The 24,833-nt window shown below is 43.7% G+C and overlaps 1 protein-coding gene across 2 annotated transcripts in view; it reads left to right on the forward strand.

Annotated features, from left to right (window-relative positions):
- Positions 1 to 24,495, forward strand: part of LOC126416770 (zinc finger CCCH domain-containing protein 13) — a 386,118-nt gene extending 361,623 nt beyond the window's left edge. For both annotated transcript variants that reach the window (XM_050084619.1, XM_050084621.1), the window contains 3 exons: positions 11,496 to 11,702; positions 18,058 to 18,226; positions 22,071 to 24,495. In XM_050084619.1, the coding sequence (XP_049940576.1) occupies positions 11,496 to 11,702; positions 18,058 to 18,226; positions 22,071 to 22,837 (1,143 nt within the window). In that variant the 3' untranslated portion in view covers positions 22,838 to 24,495. The remainder of the gene's footprint in view (positions 1 to 11,495; positions 11,703 to 18,057; positions 18,227 to 22,070) is intronic.
- The last annotated feature ends 338 nt before the right edge of the window (positions 24,496 to 24,833 follow it).

The raw sequence follows: 24,833 nt of genomic DNA on the forward strand, positions 1-24,833 counted from the left end.
CACCTGACCCCATTCCCTGTGATTTCTGGTTGTGAAGCTACCTGTAGGACAGGGTTTACCAGTGGAACCTTCACACATGCGCTGATCTGAAGCGCAGCATGTCAAGGGAGGTAGCCAGCTTACCTACGGACATAATTCTTACTGCTGTGCAGAATGCGGCCCTGCGCTTTCAGAGTCTTCTGGACATTGATGGGCGCCATATTGAGCCCCTTTTGTAGCAGTAGTAGTACCGGTATGTAATGGTATTATGTACCGTTGCAGCACATTAAAAGGGTTTCAATTGTATTGTTTCTGCATTACTTCTCTTCCCCATGTCCTTGACATTAATGCTACCAAGTTTGGTCCTCGTACTGTAATTAGTTTCCGTGTTAACATGTTAAATTGGGAAAGTTTAATTATAACCACACGGTACATGCACTAAACGAATTAGCGGCTAAACTAAAATTTCAGTCGTGCTGAAGAACGTTTGCCTGACAGGAAAAAACCGTGTGATTGCTATTTTTATAAGACATCTGGCGTATGACCCCGTCGTAGATATATCCTCGAGATTAAACGAGAGTCAACATTTGTTGTAATGTACATGGTCAAGTTAATTATCATTGTCCATTAAGTACTGAGAAATGTATTACTGTACTTAAGCTTTTAATGCAAAATTAATACAATAAGAGCATACCATACGCTGTTGGCTTATTGAGGATTACTTTAAATACATTTATACAGAAATTTTAAATGTAATTATTATTATATGCCCATAAATTACTTTACTGTTGCAAAACTGTCTGTCTAAACCAACTAAAAAAAATTTAAATTTCATAAATAGTTTTCTGTTAGCGTTTGATGTATAACACTAAACTCTCATATTTTTCTAGGCTTCTGTATCACTATTAAAGGTGGTTTATTAAACACCTTCATCCCAGCGATGTTAAAACTATTAAGATTTATTAAGTCTGAAAGCTTAAATATAAAACAACAGAAGTATAAAAGAAAAATAACAAAGAAAGAAAGCTAAATTAAAATATGCAAGCAATCTGAGATTGGGGAATCGTAGCACACTGGTTAGCTGCTGGTTTTAGAATCTAAGTTAACGCGCAGCCATGTGTTCCGTGAAGCTGGGAGGGTTTGGTCACATGACGACAGTTTCCGACCTGAAACGCAGGCAGGTGTTTCACTGGCGCGAGACACACCTCTGATGCGAGCCACCTTAAATCGGAGACCAGAAGCGAAATTACGCCGAATAAACATGGACGAACACTTGATATAAATAGTGTTTCAGCAATTTCTGTAAGGCATACAAACAAATACTCCAGTTCCAGACGCCCTGTTGCGTGACGGTCAGAATAAAAATACATGGTCTGGAAAATTCGGTTTGAGATCGATGTTCGTGTAGTTTAATACACACTTCACTGTACATAAGACACATCCAATACAGACACATTCCAAAATCAGTTGGAGATACGTGTAGTCCACAAGTTCCGAAGAACATACACTACTGGCCACTAAAATTGCTACACCAAGAGGAAATTCAGATGATAAACGGGTATTCATTGGACAAATATATTATACTAGAACTGACATGTGATTACATTTTCACTCAATTTGGGTGCATAGACCCTGAGAAATCAGTATCCAGAACATCCACCTCTAGCCGTAATAACGGCCTTGATGCGCCTGGGCATTGAGTCAAACAGGGCTTGGATGGCGTGTACAGGTACAGCTGCCCATGCAGCTTCAACACGATACCACAGTTCATCAAGAGTAGTGACTGGCGTATTGTGACGAGCCAGTTGCTCGGCCACCATTGACCAGACGTTTTCAATTAGTGAGAGATCTGGAGAATGTGCTGACCAGGGAAGCAGTCGAACATTTTCCGTATCCAGAAAGGCCCGTACAGGACCTGCAACATGCGGTCGTGCATTGTCCTGTTGAAATGTAGGCTGTCGCAGGGATCGAATGAAGGGTAGAGCCACGGGTCGAAACACATCTTAACTGTAACGTCCACTGTTCAAAGTGCCGTCAATGCGAACAAGAGGTGACCGAGACGTGTAACCAATGGCACCCCATACCATCACGCCGGGTTATACGACAGTATGGCGATGGCGAATACACGCTTCCAACGTGCGTCCACCGCGATGTCGCCAAACACGGATGCGACCATCATGATGCTGTAAACAGAACCTGGATTCATCCGAAAAAATGACGTTTTGCCATTCGTGCACCCAGGTTCCTCGTTGAGTACACCACCGCAGGCGCTCCTGTCTTTGATGCAGCGTAAAGGGTAGCCCAGCCATGGTCTCCGAGCTGATAGTGCATGCTGCTGCAAACGTCGTCGAACTGTTCGTGCAGATGGTTGTTGTCTTGCAAACGTCCCTGTCTGTTGACTCAGGGATCGATACGTGGCTGCACGATCCGTTACAGCCATGCGGATAAGATGACTGTCATCACGACTGCTAGTGATACGAGGCCGTTGGGATCCAGCACGGCGTTCCGTATTACCCTCCTGTACCTACCGATTCCATATTCTGCTAACAGTCATTGGATCTCGACCAACGCGAGCAGCAGTGTCGCGATACGATAAACCGCAATCGCGATAGGCTACAATCCGACCTGTATCAAAGTCGGAAACGTGATGGTACGCATTTCTCCTCCTTACACGAGGCATCACAACAACGTTTCACCAGGCAACGCCGGTCAACTGCAGTTTGTGTATGAGAAATCGGTTGGAAACTTTCCTCATGTCAGCACGTTGTAGGTGTTGCCACCGGTGCCTACCTTGTGTGAATGCTCTGAAAAGCTAATCATTTTCGTATCGCAACATCTTCTTCTTGTCGGTTAAATTTCGCGTCTGTAGCACGTCATCTTCGTGGTGTAGCAAATTCAATGGCCAGTAGTGTAGTTGAGAGGGAAACGTTCTAGAAAAAGTTTGCTATCATATAAATTGTACGAGAGGCGTTCGATAAGTGATGCAATCCTTTTTTCTGAAAGCAGGTTGGTTTTATTCAGGATTCCAATACACGATATTATTCCCCACTCTTTTGGCTGCAAAACTCTATTTTTCAACATAATTTCCGTTCAGCGCGAGGGACTTACGCCACCTTACTGGGAGGACCTGTATGCCCACATGGTAACACTCCAATGGTCGACGTCGGAGTCCAGGCCTCGCTGAATCAATAACCTCCCCATCATCCACTTACTGCTTCCCGCGGAGTGCATCCTTCATTGGGCCAAACAGATGGAAGTTGGAAGGTGCGAGATCCCTGCAGTAGGGTGGATAAAGAACAACAGTCCAATGAAGTTTTATGAGCTCCTCTCGGGTGCGCAGACGTGTGAGAGGCCCTGCGTTGTTATGAAGAAGGAGAAGTTCGTATGCTTTTTTGTGGCGACGAACACACTGAAGTCGTTTCTTCAGTTTCCTGAGGGTAGCACAATACACTTCAGAGTTTATCGTTGCAGCGTGAAGGAGGACGTCAAACATACCCCCTTCAAAGTCCTAGAATGCCGTCGCCATGACTGTACCGGCTGAAGTTCGGGCTTTGAACTTTTCCTACGGAGGGGAGGTGGTGTGGCCACACTCCATGGATTGCCGTTTTGTGATGAACCCACTTTTCATCGCCTGCACGATGTGCGACAAAAAATTCTCACAATCAGCCTCACAGAGCTTCAGCAATTACGCGCAGATGGTCCTTCGTTGCTGTTTATGATCTTCCGTCAGGCGGCGTGGAATCCAGCGGGCACGCTCCTTCGAGTACCCCAACTTGTGAACGAGTGTGTCAGCACTACCAACAGACGTGCCCAGTTGGGCAGCGGGGTTTTTCTGATCCTTCGGTCAGCCCGAATGAGCGTATCCACACGCTCCAACATTGCCGGCGCGTGGGAGAATGGATGGGTTCTCGCGGTCTTGTTGCCATAATGATCGATGCCTCACCCGAGGACTCGCCGTGCTTTTGTTCACTTCCAGATCTCCGTAGACATTTTGCATGTGCCTATAAATACAGGGAGGTCAACTGATAGTGACCGGGCCAAATATCTCACGAAATAAGCGTCAAACGAAAAAACTACAAGGAACGAAACTTGTCTCGCTTGAAGGGAGAAACCAGATGGCGCTATGGTTGGCCCGCTAGATGGCGCTGCCATACGTCAAACGGATATCAACTGCCTTTTTTAAAATGGGAACCCCCATTCTTTATTACATATTCGTGTAGTACGTAAGGAAATAAGAATGTTTTAGTTGGACCACTTTTTTCGCTTTGTGATAGATGGCGCTGTAATAGTCACAAACACATCGCTCACAATTTTAGACGAACAGTTGGTAACAGGTAGGTTTTTTAAAACAAAATACAGAACGTAGGTACGTTTGAACATTTTATTTCGGTTGTTCCAATATGATACATGTACCTTTATGAACTTATCATTTCTGAGAACGCATGCTGTTATAGCGTGATTACCTGTAAATACCACATTAATGCAATAAATGCTCAAAATGATGTCCGTCAACCTCAATGCATTTGGCAATACGTGTAACGACATTCCTCTCAACAGCGAGTAGTTCGCTTTCCGTAATGTTCGCACATGCATTGACAGTGCGCTGACGCATGTTATCAGGCGCTGGCGGTGGATCACGACAGCAAATACCCTTCAACTTTCCCCACAGAAAGAAATCCGGGGACGTCAGACTCGGTGAACGTGCGGGCCATGGTATGGTGCTTCGACGACCAATCCACCTGTCATAAAATACGCTATTCAATACCTTTTCAACCGCACGCGAGCTATGTGCCGACATCCATCATGTTGGAAGTACATCGCCATTCTGTCATGCAGTGAAATATCTTGTAGTAACATCGGTAGAACATTACGTAGGGAATCAGCATACATTGCACCATTTAGATTGCCATCGATAAAATGGGGGTCAATTACCCTTCCTACCATAATGCCGCACCATACATTAACCCGCCAAGGTCGCTGATGTTCCACTTGTCGCAGCCATCGTGGATTTTACGTTGCCCAATGGTGCATATTATGCCGGTTTACGTTACCGCTGTTGGTGAATGACGCTTCGTCGCTAAATAGAACGCGTGCAAAAAATCTGTCGCCGTCCCGTAATTTCTCTTGTGCCCAGTGGCAGAACTGTACACGACTTTCAAAGTCGTCGCCAGTGCAATTCCTGGTGCATAGAAATATGGTACGGGTGCAATCGATGTTGATGTAGCATCCTCAACACCGAAGTTTTTGAGACTCCGGCTTCTCGCGCAATTTGTCTGCTACTGATGTGCGGATTAGCCGCGACAGCAGCTATAACACCTACTTCGGAATCATCATTTGTTGCAGGTCGTGGTTGATGTTTCACATGTGGCTGAACACTTCCTGTTTCCTTAAATAGCGTAACTATCCGGCGAACGGTCCGGACACTTGGATGATATCGTCCACGATACCGAGCAGCATACATAGCACACGCCCGTTGGGCATTTTGCATACATCAACACGATATCGACCTTTTCCACAATTGGCAAACGGTCCATTTTAACACGGGTAATGTATCACGAAGCAAATACCGTCCGCACTGGCGGAATGTTTACCACGTACTTATACGTTTGCGACTATTACAGCGCAATCTATCACAAAGCGAAAAAAGTGGTCCAACTAAATCATTCATATTTCTTTACGTACTACACGAATATGTAATAAAAATGGGGGTTCCAATTTAAAAAAAATAAAATCGCAGTTGATATCCGTTTGACCTATGGCAGCACCATCTAGCGGGCCAACCATAGCGCCATCTGGTTTCCCCCTTCAAGTTACACGAGTTTCGTTTTTTGTAGTTATTTCGTGAGATATTTGGCCCGTCACTATCAATGGACCACCCTGTATATGCGATGCTCTAGTTTTCCGCCAAAAGAAATTCAGTGACAGCTCTCTGCTTTTAGGGCATCTCGTTACAGACGCCATTTTGAAGGCTACGTATGCGCCGCTACTTATTGGAACTTCATAAAACTTAGGGACTGTAACGGGAAAATCTTACGATGAACCACAACAAATTTCGCATTTTTTCAACCGAAACTGGCCTAGAAAAAAACGGTGTTGCATTTCTTGCTGAGCGCCCCTCGTATGTACCATACTGTTAAATTTTTACTTGAAATAAATGAAATAAACTGTGTCTTACGCGGATCAAATATGTGCACCCACATATCAAGTACATTATAACCTAAGGCCACTCAGCCAGTCGAATATACAACGAAGTAGAAGACTTCAAGTTTATGAAATTGATACTAAAGACACTGCGTAACTAAATTAGCTTTCTCCTGAATTAGTTGATCATTTGCAGGTTAAATAGATCCAATTTTTGCCAAATGACTACCAATGTATAAAAGTATACCAAGGTTGTTTCACAGAGTAATATGCACTTTTAATTTTGAATGCGAAGGACTCCTATTATAATTTGAAATATAATTTAAAACAAGAAATTGTTCACAGGAAATTAGATGCCTTTCTGTCTGCACTCCGTATTTTCTTATGTGAAAGATGCTTAATTTTAAACCGCCAAAAAGCAACAAACACAATTCTTGGAGGAATACCTATTGCAGCTGTCGAAAACTGAGTCACTTATTTCATGGTATACAAAAAAGACATAATTCACCATACCTTCCATTCAGCAACTTTAATCTTGTAGCATGTACTCGTATTAATGGTACTAGTGATGCAGGTTTTCATTAAACACTACGTCATCTGCATTCACAAGTACAAAGCCTGTGGACACTCTTCAAATACAACATGCGCAAGAGACTGGTATTGTACAATGAGCCGTCCCTGATTTTTGACAGTAGTATGTTCTACAAATATCCAGATACTTTCAAATGGCCTAGAGAGAAAGAAGAGACAGCAGCAGTTGGAATCAATGAATGAGATACTAACAAGAGGGAGATAGTAGTACTAGGGCAGAACGAAAGAGACTGTTACTGTGAGACAGCAGACTGTGACCGAGATAAACAAAGAGATAATGACATTGAGTTGGGCTGAATGATTAAGTGAGAACAGGCAAGTGGCAGCGGATGGAAACGATGGACTAGTGGATGCGAACGAGGTACAGTTAGGGAAGCTTGTGGGAATGATACGTCATTTGCATGCTAAAAGGAGTGCGAATTTGTTCGCATACCAAAACGTGAAAAATTTTAAAGGTGATGTGGAAGGTAAAATGAGGCAGCTGTATCCCACTTTTCCGTCACAGTCTTTTAAAACCAGAAGCATATTAGCGCTTTTTAGCTCCAATAGGAGAATTTTTTCATTGGTAAGACTCTTGTGCCATTGTAATACGTGAAATCTGGTTTAATGGCGTAGAAATGAGGCGTGTGTATTCTTGATAAGTTTGAAAGTACACGCCAATTCATTTCGGTCACCTGTTATTTCCAGTGCTTTAGAAATACTGCACAATTGTGTCCACACAATCTTAATTTTAACTCATTAGTGCTAGCCCTTGAATTTCTCTCGGAAAGTTAGGAAGTGTGGCTGAGACGTCTGACAGAGGGGTTCCCGTAGCATGTCTTCCGCGGCTAAGCCGCCCCTGATAGTACTCACTACAGGCTGGACTCAACGCACTGTCCGGACACGGATCATAGCGCAGGGCGAAGAGCGAGTGCCCGCCAGCCTGCTGTTACAACGCTTTCGCCCCCGCCTGCTGCGAGAGAAAGTCGGCCTTGCCGACTACGGATACCTAATTTGGCGATGGTCAGCGATTGTGATAATGTCCGTAGATTTTGACATACAGACATTTTATTAGCCAAGGCGCCATATGCAGCAGCAACTTTCCCTTAGACAGACCGCACATGCTGCTTTTCGTCCCCTGAACAATTAGCTAGAACGACGCGTGAGTGTCGCGAGGCGCGATAGCAGTTTACTTAGCAACGAATTGGGGAACCACGTCGTTACTGCTCTTCAGTCGATGGCGCCAGATGGGCCTGTGGCTTGATACGGCTTTCTCCCGTTCCGGCATGACAGTACAACCGCGACGGATTACGTAAGAACCTGTTTCATTTATTACACCGATCAGGCGAGCGAAGTGACCCTTGCAGCAGTATGCAGACGACTTTGACGCAAGAAGCCGGCGTAAAAACTTTTGAAATGTTTGTGTTCTTGTTGTGGTGATGTTAGATATGAGAGAAAGGAGAGGTCGAAAACTGGTGCAACACATAAAAGCTGCTCTGTAGGAGCACCAAGGCAGCCGCCACGCTCAGTTTCAGTGTCCAGTGGAGGGAACCACTGCATGACAGCTGTACACCCGTTTCCATAACCCTTTAACTGACAGTTTTGCTCTCCAGAAACAACGATTTTCATTAGACACCGTGCGAGCGCAAGGAACCCTAAAGCATTTAACTTGCAGTTTTGCTTTGTCATCTACCTGCTGCACACAGCTGGCAAATCCTATCTTTGTAACGCGGTGTTATGTCACCAGATGACACACATACAGCCGATGGGTGGCTGGAGCCCGCATCTCGTGGTCGTGCGGTAGCGTTCTCGCTTCCCACGCCCGGGTTCCCGGGTTCGATTCCCGGCGGGGGTCAGGGATTTTCTCTGCCTCGTGATGGCTGGGTGTTGTGTGATGTCCTTAGGTTAGTTAGGTTTAAGTAGTTCTAAGTTCTAGGGGACTGATGACCTAAGATGTTAAGTCCCATAGTGCTCAGAGCCATTTGAACCATTTTTTTTGGGTGGCTGGAGATGTGTGAGCTACCAGAAGGCACTCTCAAAAATAAAAATAGCCAGGTGCGAGTAGCACACACGCACTGAGGGTTCAGGGAAAACTTAATTAATTATTCATTCAGTCCCAGAATCGAGGATCTCGCCAATTTATGCCGGTTATCGATATTGGTACTGGGTAAATATCGGTCCCAGGGATTCCAAGACTTTCAAGAATGTTTTAATTTCACATGAAATGAAAAAATTTTAGAGATTCTACCGGTATCATACAGATATGATTTTATGTATGTAGACCGAAATGACGAGAGAGAATTTGTGCCAAGGCCGGGAATCGAGCCCGGGTCTCCTGGGTACTAGGCTGTTGCAACCGCCATTATTCCGGAACATGGAAAGCCTCGGCAATTCTGTTCGTGTGTAAGGGGGAATTCAAAGTAGACTGGGGCGGCAATGAAACCAGTCAGAAAAATAATAAGTGAGATAAACAGCCACGAATTGTGAAGTTTTACATGAAACTTGGAGAAACTGCTACTTAAATCTTTTACAAAAAGAAGTGTATAGCGAAGACTGTTATGTACGCAAGTATTTGAGTGGTTCAAGCGTTTCCAAGATGGCCGAGAAGACGCTGAAGTTGCCTCATGTCCGGGACACTCTTCAATATCAAAAATGAATGGAAATATCGAAAAAGTAGATAATCTGATTCGATCTAGCCGTCGGTTCAGTATTCGATCGATCGCTGAAAGTGTAGGAATTGAAAAACAATGTGTAAGGCAAATTTTACATAACCATTTGAACATGACAGCTGTGCTAAGCTCGTGAAAATGTTTATGCTGACACTTTGAAAACCATGAAACTGATTTAAATTTCTTGGAAAGAGTGGTTGACAAATCTCGGTTTTTCACTTACTACCCAGAAACTAAGTGCTAATCCATGCACTGGAAGGACCCAACTTCATCGAGAGCGAAAAAAGCTCGAATGAGGAAATCATGATTCAAAGCGATGACGACTGTCTTTTTCGATATTCACAGAATTGTGTACCTTGTAATCTCCCCTCTCCTTCCTATCTGCAGCTATTGTCCACATTAGTCTTTTATGAAGATTTTATAGGAACGAAGATTACAATAAACTTTCTAGTTGACTTGTCTTTTCACGTAGAGTTGGCACCAGTTCCTTCTGTCTAGGGGTCTGATTCATGAAGCTGAAATTCTCGCATTTTAGATCCTCATGGTTGAATTGGTCTAAATAAATTTGAAGATTGTTGTCGCAGAATTTTTATTGTTACGTTAATATATTTCGTCACATTTCAGTATATCATACAGTCTTTTGATTTTTCACACTAACAAAGACGAAATTGCATTATTCGCACAAAATGCAAAGATACGTCCGATCACATCAGAAGCATGCTTACTGCTGTCTCACTCGGCGGAAATAAACAATATTCCAAAGGGTTTACTATTTATATTGACAAATGAATTTCTATTAGTTTCGATTATTATTTCATAAATGAATCCGGAAATAAACATAGTAAACAGTACTAGATTGCGTAATTAATAATAGAAATTTTAAGTGTGCAAAATAATTAGTAATTTCAAATGCTTCTAAGAAAAATAATATTAACTGCACATTTAGAACTAGTACTTATCGATAATAACATCCAAAATAAAATAATTCCTTTTCACAAATTTTAGCTTGAAATACAACATACTGTGTATAAAATTATATGGAAGTTTTCAGAAAAGCTGCTGAGGTAATATTGACCCGTCCAAAACTCGAAAAATAACTGGTATCGACAACTACTGTTGAGGAAAAGTAATTTTAGAAATGGCTCGAAGCACAATGGGACTTAACATCTGAGGTCATCAGTCTCCTAGAACTTAAAGCTAATTAAACCTAACTAACCTAAGGACATCACACACATCCATGCCTAAGGCAGGATTCGAACCTGCGACCATAGCGGTCGCGCGGTTCCAGACTGAATCGCGTAGAACCGCTCGACCAAAGTGGCCGGCAGTAATTTTAGAGGAGGATGTCCCGTTAAAATCTTCACTGGATTCCTGAAGACCGCGCTATTAATCAGCATTACTACCTTTGATCCTTGCTCAACTCGGTGAGAAAATAAGAAAGAAAGAAAAAAACGACCCCAGTTGTGGAAGGTCATGGACTCGGCAAACGCACCGGTTCATACCGCATTGTCTGATAAGGTTTCTAACGAAGTACAGCGTCTCAGTGTTAGATCACCCGCCTTATTGGCCTCACCTAGCACTATGTTATTTAGCTATTCCCCCTGCATTAAAAGGAACAAGATGTCAGTCCATTGAAACAGTGAAAGAAAAAGGGGCACGCGTCGTCAAGGAGCTAACAGAGGAAGGCTTCCAGCACTGTTTCCATCAATGGGAAATACGCACGGAGCGTTAAACGGATAGAGGAGGGGAGTATATCGCGGGTTACAATAACTGAATATGTGCGTTTTTTAAATAAAATGTTTTACAGCAATAGTCCCGTTATGTTACAGCCCCATCTCGTAGGAGCGTGCTCTGTTGCCGTACACTTCCACAAACTCAGCATAATGGTTGCAGGGTTGTTTCCCTTCGAAAGCAGAAAACAAATTACCGCACGATACTCCAGGGCTGTGCACCTTTAGCGGTGTGCTACTGTAGTGCGGCACGAGGATTTCAGTGTGTACCAGGCCTCTACTCACGTACCTGCAAACAAATGAAAAATTAATTTTTTTAAAGTAATAATTTTAAAAAATTTAGTGCCTCTCAAAGAGGTATAAGTAGAGAGAGAGAGTGTGACTGTTGTTGTCTCCCCTCGGCCAGTCTGACATGGAGACGACAGACGCCGGGGTGACGGAGGACGAGACGTCGCCGCGGCACCACTCGACTCCCGGCGGGGGCGGCAAGAGCCTGCGCTTCTTCGGTGACACGGACGCCGAGTCGGTCATCTCCATCCCGCCGCCGGCTGCGCCTCTCAGCCGCCGCTATAAGACCAACAGCGCGCTGCAGGCAAGCAGCAAGACTCTGCAGGTACAGTAGCTGGGCTGCCCACGCTCTAGACACCCTCTCCTGTACATCGCTTGCGCGATACCTACGCGGAACGTGATAGTTTACGAGTTAAGCAGTCGTGACCTGAAGAATAGAAGTGGAAAACGATCTAAGAGCCAAATCCCAGATTTATCAGGAGAATAATCAAAGAACATGCTTCTCTTTTTGTACGTAGCTTATTTCTATCCAAAAAATTAGGAAGTTATTCTGCTACCACAGCATTTTAATGCCCACCTCATCAATGTGAAAAATATTAGACAAATTAGGAAATAAGTAATTTATCAAGAATGTTCTAAGTGCCATACCAGGAAACTGACTAGGTCTAAGTACCAGTAAGAAAGTTCTTCAAATAACTTACGGGTTTGCTGTCGGGTGACGTCTCGACCACCGCCGATATTTCGACAGGAGCACACCCTGTCATTCTCAACGCACAGATGCGAGGAGGAAGCAATGTGCAAGGGAATTTAATACCTCGGTTCACAGAGGGGAAACAAGGAAGATAGCACACACAGAACAAGTGTCAACACTAGAGGCAGATCAAACGTGCGTTGCGCTATCAGCCTTCCGTGCAACGGGTGAGTGACGATAACAACGAAGTGGCATCTAAGTCTACGGCCTTTTTGCCTTACGTAGGAAGCATTTCCAACAGGATTGGCCGTATTTTGCTGAAATATGATGTGAAATGTGTTTTTCGACCACCTTCTAAGATTAAGGCCCTGTTGGCGTCCGTAAAAGATGATCTTGGTTTGCGGAAAGCTAGTGTCTATCGTATTTCTTGCAGTTGTGGCATGTCATATATTGGTCAGACAATCAGGATTGTGGAAGACCGGTGTATTGAACATAAGCGTCACACACGCTTACAACAGCCGAGCAAATCCGCTATTGCAGAACATTGCCTTGTCACCGGTCATCCTATGGAATACAACAACACGGAAATTCTGGCGTGCAGGTCCAGCTATTGGGATAGTGTTATTAAGGAAGCTATTGAAATCAAACTATCAAGTAACCTTATAAAGAGATGGTGGATTCTGTTTAAATGCTGCTTGTAATCCGGCTCTGTCTCTCATCAAAAAGCAGAGGGACAGAATTAGTGCTACCTCACCTGTTGATTAATAGTCACTATCGATATTTCTGATGTTGGTTATCTTTGTTTGTGTTGACACTTGTTCTGTGTGTGGTATCTTCCTTGTTTCTCCTCTGTGAACCGAGGTATTAAATTCCCTTGCACATTGCTTCCTCCTTGCAGTTGTGCCTTAAGAATGACAGGCTGTGCTCCTGTCGAAATATCGGCGGTGGTCGACGACGTCACCCGGCAGCAAACCCGTAAGTTATTTGAACATTCAATTCTCCGGCAAAAGTTAAGATCTCACAATAAATAGCTGTTGTTCCAAGTGCATTAACACGGAAACACTAAACTGTAGCCAACAAAAACCATTTCTTATGTCTTTTACCTTTTTTGTCATGAGTAACAAAATTAAATTCATTGGAGATAATTCCTCAGTATTGACTTCTGTTTCTTACACAACTCCATTCTTGGGATCAGATGCTGCAGATTTCGTGTAAAGCTCCTTGAGCTGTTAAGAAAGAAATGGCAACATCGTCAACAAGTATTTCTGTTTTGTAAGACTGATCTTTCACATGAAGTACGGCATGGCATACATCTGCCACGGTCTTTCCTCTTATGAGTTGTGTTGTTGTACTCTTCAGTCCAAAGACTGGTTTGATGCAGCTCTCCATGCTGCTGCCATCCTGTGCAAGCCTCTTCATCTCCGAGTAACTGCTGCAACCCGCATCCTTCTGAATTTGCTTACCGTATCCATCTTTTGGTCTCCGTCTACGATTTTTGCCGCCCACACTCCCCTCCAGTAATAAGCTGGTGATCCCTTGATGTCTCAGAATGAGTCCTATCAACCTATCCCTTCTTTTAGTCAAGTTGTGCCACAATTTCTTTTCTCCCGAGTTCTGTTCAGTACCTCCTCATTAGTTACGCGACCTACCGATCTAATCTTCAGCATTCATCTGTAAGGTTTTATTCTCTTCTTGGCTAAACTATGTGTCGCTTCCACACATGACTACACTCCATACAAATACTTTCAGAAAATACTTCCTAACACTTACTTCTATATTCGATGTTAAGAAATTTCTCTTCTTTCAGAAACGCTTTTCTTGCCGTTGCCAGTACACATTTTATATCCTCGCTACTTTGGCCATCATCTGTTATTTTGCTACCCAAATAGCAAAACTCATCTACTACCTTAAGTGTCTCGTTTCCTAATCTAATTCTCTTAGCATCATCTGATTTAAATCGACTACACTCCATTAAGATTGTTTGGCCCTCGATGATGTTCGTCTTGTATCATCCTTTCAAGACGCTGTCCGTTCCTTACAGCTCCTCTTCCAAGTCCTTTACTGTCTCTGACGGATTTACAGCGGCGTCAGCAAACCTCAAAGTTTTTATTTCTTCTCCCTGAACTTTAATTCCTGCTCTCAATTTTATTTGGTTTCCTTTACCGTCTGCTCAATGTACAGATTGAATAACATCGGGTATACCCTACAATCCTGTCTCACTACCTTCGACCGTTGGTTCCCTCTTTTGAATATACTGACATTTTTCCGTTCTTCTGTTTCAAAGTAAGCATTTTTAATAGCTACTTGAGATGGATCAGTATAAGCCAATGTGATCGTATTGTATCTGGAGATCTTACACGCCTACATTGACAACAATGTTTCAGCAGAATCTTTAAAATCAAAGATGCTGTCTGCACTGAAATTAGATGGAATGAGTTCATTGCTTTAGGTGACTCAATAGTCGTGTACAAATGTTTCAGAACAAAGACCTAGACGCATGGCACTTTAGAATTCCAGAGGGAAAGCACTACTTTGCACAATGGCCGTGTACCTTCTAGTAATGCATGTTTGCAGAATTTTCTCTGTGATTTGACATGTGAAACAAGTCTATGGATGTGCAACACACTACCGAGAATACAACAGTTCTGAGAAAGCGTTTAGAACGTTGAGAGATTTTATTTATTTTATTTTTTATTTATTTTGTTTTTTGTTGGGCATATAAAATGCCTAGTACGTGACATCACTTCCTGACGCAAAAATGTGTGGTGTCACCGCCAGACACCACACTTGCTAGGTGGTAGCCTTTAAATCGGTCGCGGTCCATTAGTATACGCCGGACCCGCGTGTCGCCACTGTCAGTGATAGCAGACCGAGCGCCACCACACGGCAGGTCTAGAGAGACGTACTGGCACTCGCCCCAGTTGTACAGCCGACGTTCATAGCAATGGTTCACTGACAAATACGCTCTCATTTGCCGAGACGATAGTTAGCATAGCCTTCAGCTACATTTGCTACGACCTAGCAAGGCGCCATAATCCTTTGCTATATATATTGTGGTTATAACATGTACTGTCAAGAGAGATGTTCTACAATTGTGGATTAAAGTTAAGTATTATATCAACTACGTACTTTATTTGAAATTCTCAAGATATTGTCCTGTTCCAGACCTCACGCCAGTCAGCGTGTAATTAAACGCGTGCATTTCGGCCTCCTCTAGAAAAACAGTGTTGGCTCTTCTGCCAACACGACAAAATGTGTCTCGCCAGGCTACTTGCAGCGTCTGATAACGCTCGTGCTATTCTTGGTAGAGTGCGCCATTTTATTTCTAGAATGACGACGTCTCTACTGAATTTGGTGCTCGCCAATTTAAACACCTTCTGTAACGTACAACATTTTTTAGTAAACAGTTTTTTTTTTGCTGAACTTAAGGCGCGCGCACTGACTGCCCTTGTTGTCCCTGACATTTCAAAGCATTCACTGGCTCAAAATCACTTCCAAGACGCAAAGTTCTTATCCAGAAGTAGTTAGAAGAGTGAAATAATTTGTTTTTCATTTAAAGGTCCGATTGTTGGCGAAATGGAAACCACTGTGAAAATCAAAAATGCTTTATTTGCAACATTTAGCCATACTTTCTGCAGACATTTGTCGTAGCGTTGTACCAACTTTCCAGGGGTGTATGTATATTGTGGGCTATCGCCGAAGTCCATATCTAAAGTAAACTAGAAAGTAATAAGTAATATTAATAAGAACTGCAATACCAGCCAATTTCACTCATGAAGAATTAGCGCATAGGGTGGAATATGTCTCGTTCTCTGTCATCGAACTGAGGGGGCCATAGATGATGATTGGTTTGTGGCGCGCTTAACTGCGCGGTCATCAGCGCCCGTACAAAGTCCCAATTTTTGCACAGTTCATATACTTTGTCAATCTTTTTCCAGTCTTGTCACTCTCACAAATGATGATGATGAAATGGTGAGGACAACACCAACATCCAGTCCCCAGGCAGAGAAAATCCCCAACCCGGCTGGGAATCGAACACGGGACCCTGTGATCCAGAGGCAGCAACGCTAGCCCCTGGACCACGAGCTGCGGACAGGAGGCTATAGAGCTTTGGATGCTTACTGCAGCAGCCTTCACTGCGATACAGGGAAGGAGGGGTGAGGCGGAGAAATGCAGGAATCAGCACACCAAGGCTTCGGGATGGACTTCGGACATTAATTAAAACCGCATATCCTGCTGCTGCCTTTATCCACTGTTATAGTCACAGACTTAATCTCAAACTTTCCCAATCTGTGACTTTTATTGGGAAAACCAGAGAATTATTTGTTTCCAGTAATGATTTCTCCTCTTTCTTCTCACATTCCACGTCACGTATAGATACCCTTAAAAGCCTTTGCCCAAAAGAAGATGCCAATCGTCGAACATACACAATGGAATTTTGCTTCCTGGCTCCTCCGATCTTTTCAGTACCTCATCATCCCCAACTATCAACCCAGCCGATCTCCATTACGCGTCATATCCGCCTTTCACAAACTTCAGTTCTCCTATAGTCCTGTTTTCTCAATGTCCATGCTTCTACTCTGTACGAGACCACACTCCGTATCAGGCATTTCACTAGTCGTTTTTTTAATTCCATGTTCAAACCACTAGCTAGGAGTCTTTCCTGCTTTTGAAATGCCTCCTTCGCCAGCGCCGTTCTGACTCTGAGTGCTGTTCATAATGTACCTCTTCCCCTAAACCACCTTCCTAAATACTTGAATGCTCTCACTTGTTCTACTGTTTTTGGCCCTAACTTATACTTCGTTCTTCTTTTCTTTAAGCATATTACAGTGCCTTTAGTTTCCTTTTCCTTTTTCATACTGTGTACTATACAGGCTTCATTCATGTTATTTCGTACGTGTGGTACGTAAAATACCATCTAAGGGTTAAGGGCGGACTCACTTTTCGCGAGCTACAAAAGTATTCCACAATTTTTTTTAGATCCAGGCCTTTGGCAAATCAACTTCAGGAGCGAATTTTCTGCTCCCGTTAATAGCATTTCTCCGCGAGGTGCTGCTGTGTGGCAGGACTTTTCAAAGTTCCTTTCCAAGAGATGCTGGAAAATCTAACTACCGTTTCGGAAAGTCAAGCTTTTAAGCCACCGAAATTGGTCCCTACAAAACCCTTTTAGGAGGATTACAGGAAGACAGGACCATTAGCTCGAGGATGGGGAAAAAAAACTCGTCCCTCAGATAATGGGAACTGGCTTCAATGTCCACAGTCAGGAAAAGTCTTACGGCTATTACTGAATGTAGTCATTCCCGATATGGCCGTTATAAATATGTATTGCCATTGCAATTTCGACGTTTTCTCATTTTGAAGCAAAGCAGTACGTTATAACCACCCTACAATATTAAGTCATGCTGGAACATAGTTCCTAGCAGTCTGTATACAAATACGTATAGACATATAATTTTACTCACTTTTTCCCACAACGTGTGGGAAGTACAATAACACCCGCGTGGTTTGTGCTAACATGGTATGTGGAAAAGTGGGTATACTTACACCACCATACGTATTTGGATCCAGACTGCTGGGAGCCATGTTCCACTATCTTTCGACTTAACACTGTACAGGGGTTTTAACATCCCGCTATATTTGAAAATGGCAGCATGCAGAAATTGTAATCGTGATAAATATTAACGACCACAAGCGGCATGATTACATTCAATAGACAATGACATGTCACAAATGTTATTCATTGTCTGCATAAACACTTGGCAAGAGTTGGCAATATGGAAGGTTTCTCCCCTGCCCTGCCGCCATGGGTAATCCGATCTCATCCCCTCCACGCCTCCCTCCCCCCCCCCCCCCCCCCTCTCTCTCTCTACGCAGAGGCGCCTTCTGTCGTGACGCCCACTCTAGGACTGGGGGGAAAAGTAAAATTGTCTGTGCCCTGTCGATAACTGCGGACTGAGGTACTGATGATGCCGTTGTTGTTGGAAAGCAGGTGCCGACCAGCACCGGCGCGCCGCCTTCCGGAACCCTGAAGGCGGGCGGCGAGCGGCGACACCACCGTAGCGCCGGCGACGTGGCCACCTCGTCGGCGGAGTCCACCACCGAGGGCGACTCCAGCCAGCAGTCGCAGCGCTCCGTCGTCTACCTGCACGCCGCCACAGGTACAGCCCGCCGCTGCCCCGACCTGCTCTGCTGCTCACCTCAGACGCTTTCCGTTTAGGGTCGATGCACAGACGACTGTGCAGTGACACTGCTTTCATTTCGCATAATTGCTGTGCAAAATTCTCTGCTTTCTCAGCAATTTCCTAATGTGTTTGTTGTACAAAGGTGGATCCTTTCCCTCCCCTATATTTTTGCTAAGCACATACTTCTCTAGCACGTGGTGGACAATACCTTTAAATTCCAACCAAAGATGCTCAATATCTGTGTGTCCCGCGGTGAATGCTTGGAGCTCACTATGAAGATATTGATTAATTTCGTGAAGATAGTCACGGAAACCACAAATTGCTTCTCTTCCATTTAAACGAAATTTGTGGGCTCTTTTTAATTTCAGCTTCACCAAATATCAGATGCTTCCCAGGATTTTTGAAGAAATGCACTGAATTAGGCTAACTCAAAACTGACGTAAACAGCTCTGAAACTCCTGCCTGTAGCAGCGAAAACACCGCAGAACAAGAAACACTGATTTACTGAGCGCGACTTGCTATTTCCGACGTATATAACAAAAAAGTATGGTGCCAACTTACAAGAAATAAAACTGCAAATTTCATTCCCAAAGACAATGTCATTTACTGGGATATCTATGACACATTTTCCTCTAAATAAATCGTACTCTTTTTTTTAAACGTAAGATAAAAGGTGTCGATTCTGCATTACATAACGTATGGCCAGAAAAAAGCGCTCCTGCTCATCATGATTGCATGGAATAAAAACAATCTATTAGGGAATGCAGATAGCAGTGCCTTTTTGTATTCTTGGCTAACTATGTTGTCTTTAAAAAGTTGGTTTAAATAATCGGGAAGTTGCTCACCAGAGGGCCATAGCTTGTTAATTCGTCCCTGCACTCATAATTATTGGTGGTGGTGGTGGTTAGTGTTTAACGTTCCGTCGACAACGAGGTCATTAGAGACGGAGCGCAAGCTCGGGTTAGGGAAGGATTGGGAAGGAAATCGGCCGTGCCCTTTCAAAGGAACCATATCGGCATTCGCCTGAAACGATTTAGGGAAATCACGGAAAACCTAAATCAGGATGGCCGGAGACGGGATTGAACCGTCGTCCTCCCGAATGCGAGTCCAGTGTGCTAACCACTGCGCCACCTCGCTCGGTCATAATTATTGGTTCAGACTAGACAAACATCACTTTCGTCAACGTATGTTCTCAGGGTGAAATAGATCACATAACAGCCTACAGCATAATGAGAGAAAGCAGGCAGTTACTGAAATAATTACAACCTAGCGTTTAATAAGATCAACATCACACTCCATGCGAAATCCCATTTGAATTTTTTTAAAGAAAAGGAAAAAAGACAGCAGTGTCATGTTGATACTTCTGTACATTTTTGTTCAGTATCTTCCTAAATCACTATTTTGAATGCGCATTGCATGCTCGAGCCAGTTTGACGACCGAATAGATTCCGTCTCCTCTGGAAAATCTGTCTTTCACCTTTGTATCAGAATATTGCGGAACAAACTAAGCAGGATGATGGTTCCACCAATGGTGAATAATGATGATATAATAATAAAACTTATTTCGAAGCCTATTGAGAACAAGTTCTATTATACAAGTATTTTACAGCTGATAAGAACATTATATTTCAGTTTTCTGTAGCTTTGTTTGTAATTATCTTTAGCTATTTGTTTGATATAAATTTACATTGTAAATCTTTCTTTATATTAACTGTTTCATTTATTCAATACTTACTATGGAAAACTTAATATAAATTGATCATTTGGCAGCATTTTGCAGTTTACGTACATTTCGATAGATAGTTAAGATAGTCCCCACCAGGTGCCAGAGCTCACATGGTGAACTGTTAAGTGCCCAGCCGGCCGTTGTGGCCGAACGGTTCTAGGCGCTTTAGTCCGGAACCGCGCTGGTGCTACGGTCGCAAGTTCGAATCCTGCCTCAGACATGGATGTGTGTGCTGTCGTTAGGTTAGTTAGGTTTAAGTAGTTCAAAGTCTAGGGGACTGATGACCTCAGATGTTACGTCCCGTACTGCTCAGAGCCATTTGTTAAGTGCCCACGCTTACTCCAGAACACGCCATTAGCCTACAATGCGCCTGATACGGAAGATATGAGATGTCCCCTGTCTTAGTGTAAGCAGAATCTCTCTCTCTCTCTTACGGGTCGTCAGGCACGTTGCCTCTGGTGTTTTAGCAGGTATTTGCTATTTCGTGTTTGCAATGTGTAGGTGGAGTCAGCCCAAACAAATGCTGCCCATCACCACTTTCCTGTGATGCCCAGTGTTGAAGGAAAACGTCGGTTTATTTCCAGCAACAAACAAAAAATTTTTAAAGAGAAATTTTACGTACCCATTCGACAGAGTGATCCCAATCTCGTGTGATAGTCGTTTTACCGATATCTATTAACAGGGACAGTAAAAAATGAAGAATAACCAGTTTTTCAGCAGTGGAGCAACGCTGTTTCTTGGCGGTAGCAGTCAGCGCCGATAAGGACCGCGTTGTCGCTGCTGGAGTACCGGTTATGTTTCGTGTTTTCTTGTCCCTGTTAACACAAATCGATAAAATGAATATCACACTAGACTGATGTGGAACTTCTGTATAGAATGGGTACGTATGAAACGTCCCCTTAGAAAAATTAATGAATTACTGTGCTGATAAACCTCTTACATTATTTGATTTTCAAACAGCTGAGCAGAACTGAACGTACTCAGACATTTCGCTCTTTACCTATTCTGATCAACACTAAACTGACACACAATATTTTTAGCTCAACGCAATCTGACTTTCAATAATCCCTACAAAAGAATGGCCCCGATTAACATTAAACTATACCTTTCACAAATCACTTACCTCACAAAAATCTTCGTTACTCGAACTACTGCAATACAGCGAGCGCCACTACTGCCAGCTAAATAAAAGATTCAAACTACTGAAGGCACTAACTACTAATAGGCATAGTTAGCAAATGAAAGATGTTGATAGAGAACAAAGAATGAATTTACCTTAATAGTATTCAAAAGTCATAATATATATAGCAGTTCATGACATTCAGTCTTACAAATTTACTGTCTCTGATGGACACACATCCAGATCGTCCGCTCTCAAAACTCCGCAATTTCTCTCCCCACATCCACCACTGCTGGCGGCTCACCTCCAACTGCGCAACGCTACGCGCCGTTAACAGCCAACTGCCCAACATCACAATATCAGATTCCAACAATGCAAACCAGCGCAGTCAGTGATTTTCATGTAGAGCGCTACATGGCGTTACCAACATAAAAACCTAAACAGCCTACTTGCTCGTAGAAGGGGGCATAGCAGAAATAGAGATATTGCTCATCAAACCTTTCATGCTGACTCCAGCTACACATTTCAAAAACGAAAATTCAAATATCCATCAATAAATGAGAGAAGATGTGCCAGACGACTTTTAGGAGGGACACACCGTGTGTGCATACATACAACACGGTATATAGCATTATAAGTTGTGTTACTGCAGCGCCAGTAAATCAAAAATGGTTCAAATGGCTCTGAGCACTATGCGACTTAACTTCTGAGGTCATCAGTCGCCTAGAACTTAGAACTAATTAAACCTAACTAACCTAAGGACATCACACATATCCACGCCCGAGGCAGGATTCGAACCTGCGACCGTAGCAGTCCCGCGGTTCCGGACTGAGCGCCTAGGCCAGTAAATCTTTTAATACTGATCTTCTGGTGAAATCGTAAATGTTCTGCACTCGGAGAACAACAGTCTGTCACTCACTCACTCACTCACGAGATGCGTGGTCGCCCGCCTGACCGTGCCGTCTGTGTTCCAGTGGGCGACATCCCGGGCCCCCGGTCACACGCCACGGCCCGCCGCGCGCAGAGCCGCGAGGAGCTGTCCTCGGTGACGTCATCGCAGCTGCAGCCGCAGACCAAGACCATCTCGCGGTCGATCTCGGTGCTGGCTCCGTGGCGGCCCAAGCACTACCGCGAGGGACTCGAGGTGCACTACACGAACGAGGACAACAACCGCAACTACATCAAGAACGGGCGGCCGCCCAAGGCGCCGTCCTCGGGCTCGCAGCACCGGCAGGCCCCCGCGGGGTCCGGTGCCACCACCAGCCGCGCCGTATCGCGGCGGAGGAGCGGGGTCGCCGACGCCGCCTCCAAGATCCACGCCAAGCAGAAGGTCGCCAAGGCCGTGTCCGTCGAGTCGCTCAGCCACAAGAACGGGGCCAGTGGGGGCGTGAGGCACACCCTCGAAATGCGCAACTCCGCCAAGAAGAGGGCGGCAGGTGGCGGCGGTCTGGGACCCGCCGGCTCGGTGGAGTCCCTGAGCCGCCACAGCGACCACAGCAATGCGCGCCTCCGAGGCAAGGAGAGGTCTTCCGCCTCCGGGAAGAACTCTGCCCTCAATGCTTCCGCCGTGGAGCTCAGTACTGCCGACAGCAGCAGCCGAGGCTACAAGAATTCCACCCACAAGAAGGACGCGGACAGGACGAAAGACTCTGGCAAAGTTTCGAGGTCGGCTTCGATGCCGAAGGACACCAGGGTGACGGCCGGGTGGTTCAAACTCAGAAATAAGAAGCAAGGGACCTGAAAGAATCGTCACATCACGCCCACCGAACGCGTACGCGTGGAGGTCTCGAGTTGTACCGCGCCTCGACTTCCGGCTTTAGTGCGTGCGAGAAATGTGTGAGGTTGCAGGTTGGACCGTAACTACCACTCGTAACAGACCTTAATCTCTTCACAACTGACGATACTAAACTTGCACAGCTGGAGGTCGGAAATAATTGTGCCATTTTGTGGAATATTCGTTTCAGCATTTGTACAGCCATTTGCTTTCTAATTACCTATGTGGTTATAATAACTAGTTAAGTAGTCCCTGAACATAGTGTGCCGCCCCAATCTTATCCGGCCTCGTTTTCGTATAGATTAACGAATACAACTGCTGCTCCTCTATATTAACAAGTGTTAACACACCTACAGTGGTGGTAAATTCAGATAACTGAGCAGTAATTAAATGAAATACTAATGCAGTAAACTTCTCATGTACTGTACTTAACATTACAGGTACACTCCTAACAGTATGAAAGTTATTCTTTGTTCTCTCAGAATTTAGCGACATGTTAATGCTCTGAGACGAGTAAGTTGCTATTCTTGTAAATAGAACCTCATTCATTCCTCATTGTGAATATTGCTCTTCATTGCTAGCCAGTTACGTCATTCTTGGGATGACAATGTCTCCAGTTTGTGCAGTGCCACATTTACAATTATCATGTCAGTTCACCTCGCCCTGATCCACAATGATTACTGCTGTGGACTTGTAGAAACTTCACACCCATAATTACTGGAAAAGACTGTAAAGTGAATTATTTTGCTAGTTATACACACAGGCACATGCCCACACGACAAACATACACTTCACGACATCAGCAACTCTTATGGCACGTTCTGAAATCCCATTGTACAAATGAGAGTTCTGCAGCTTCTTTTCTTAAGTAATTTTGTAGTTTTTATCATTTTCGCCCAAAAATGATCATTTTTTGTTTACCATTAATATTCGAATCAATAACTCCCAAAATCATACGTTGACATGAATTAAAGTAAGTTTGAATGTTTGTTTCTGACACAGAAACACACTTGCACAAACAAATTAAAGAACATTTAGCAACTATGTGGCATAAACAGCCACTCCCTCTTTTAGATCACACTGTCTAATACCTGAGTGTCTGTAGTTGATGGCAGTGCAACTGGAGGTTACACAGATCAGTCAAGATCCTGAGTTAGAGCCAGTAGTATTGGGAACAAGATCCCATGTGGACCTGAGAACCAAGCAAGTATTCACTATTCATGGTAAATTTCCACAGAGCCAATTTTATCCTGCAGTGTGAGATGTGCTTATAAAGTACTGTGTCCACACACAATTACTAACTACAACTGAAAATTAAAAAACTGTGTGACTGACCCGCGTGTGTGTGAGTGACACACACAGAGCGAGAGAGAGAGAGAGAGAGAGAGAGAGAGAGAGAGAGAGAACATATTGTCTGCTAAAACTGCCATATCAATATGGATCAGTGGCACAGAATTCTATTAATACAGTCAGTTAAGACTAACAGAAAACTTTTAAAATTGTCATTTCTAATAGAAAATGTAAAAAATGTCATCTACCTTACCTGTACATTTGAATTTTTGTTAAGAGTGTGTAACATGGAGTCCTGTGTTTTTGACAAAAGTGCATTAAAGTACTGACACATATGTAGTTTTACTGTTTATTTCTATCATTCACAAATAAGGGATCAAGGAGCTGTAAATCAGAGGTGAAACAGGTCAGTGTAAAAATAAAATCAGTGATTGCCATCAACCATAACAAAGAGAGAGAAAAATAGCATTATTCTTGGGAAATTAATATTAAACAAATAATGAAAGGTGTGCAGGGATGTTATTGTGCAACAAAATCTAATTTTTCCTGAATACTTTTCTGGACAGCTGCCAGGGATGTGAACACCTCTAGTTTCTCTCATTTACATTTCTTAAACTATTACATTTGAAGTAAGAAAAAAAAACACTACCCTCAATATGTGTAATCTACAAGT

The sequence above is a fragment of the Schistocerca serialis genome, chromosome 8 (genome assembly GCF_023864345.2).
Source record: "Schistocerca serialis cubense isolate TAMUIC-IGC-003099 chromosome 8, iqSchSeri2.2, whole genome shotgun sequence".
Lineage (NCBI taxonomy): Eukaryota > Metazoa > Arthropoda > Insecta > Orthoptera > Acrididae > Schistocerca > Schistocerca serialis.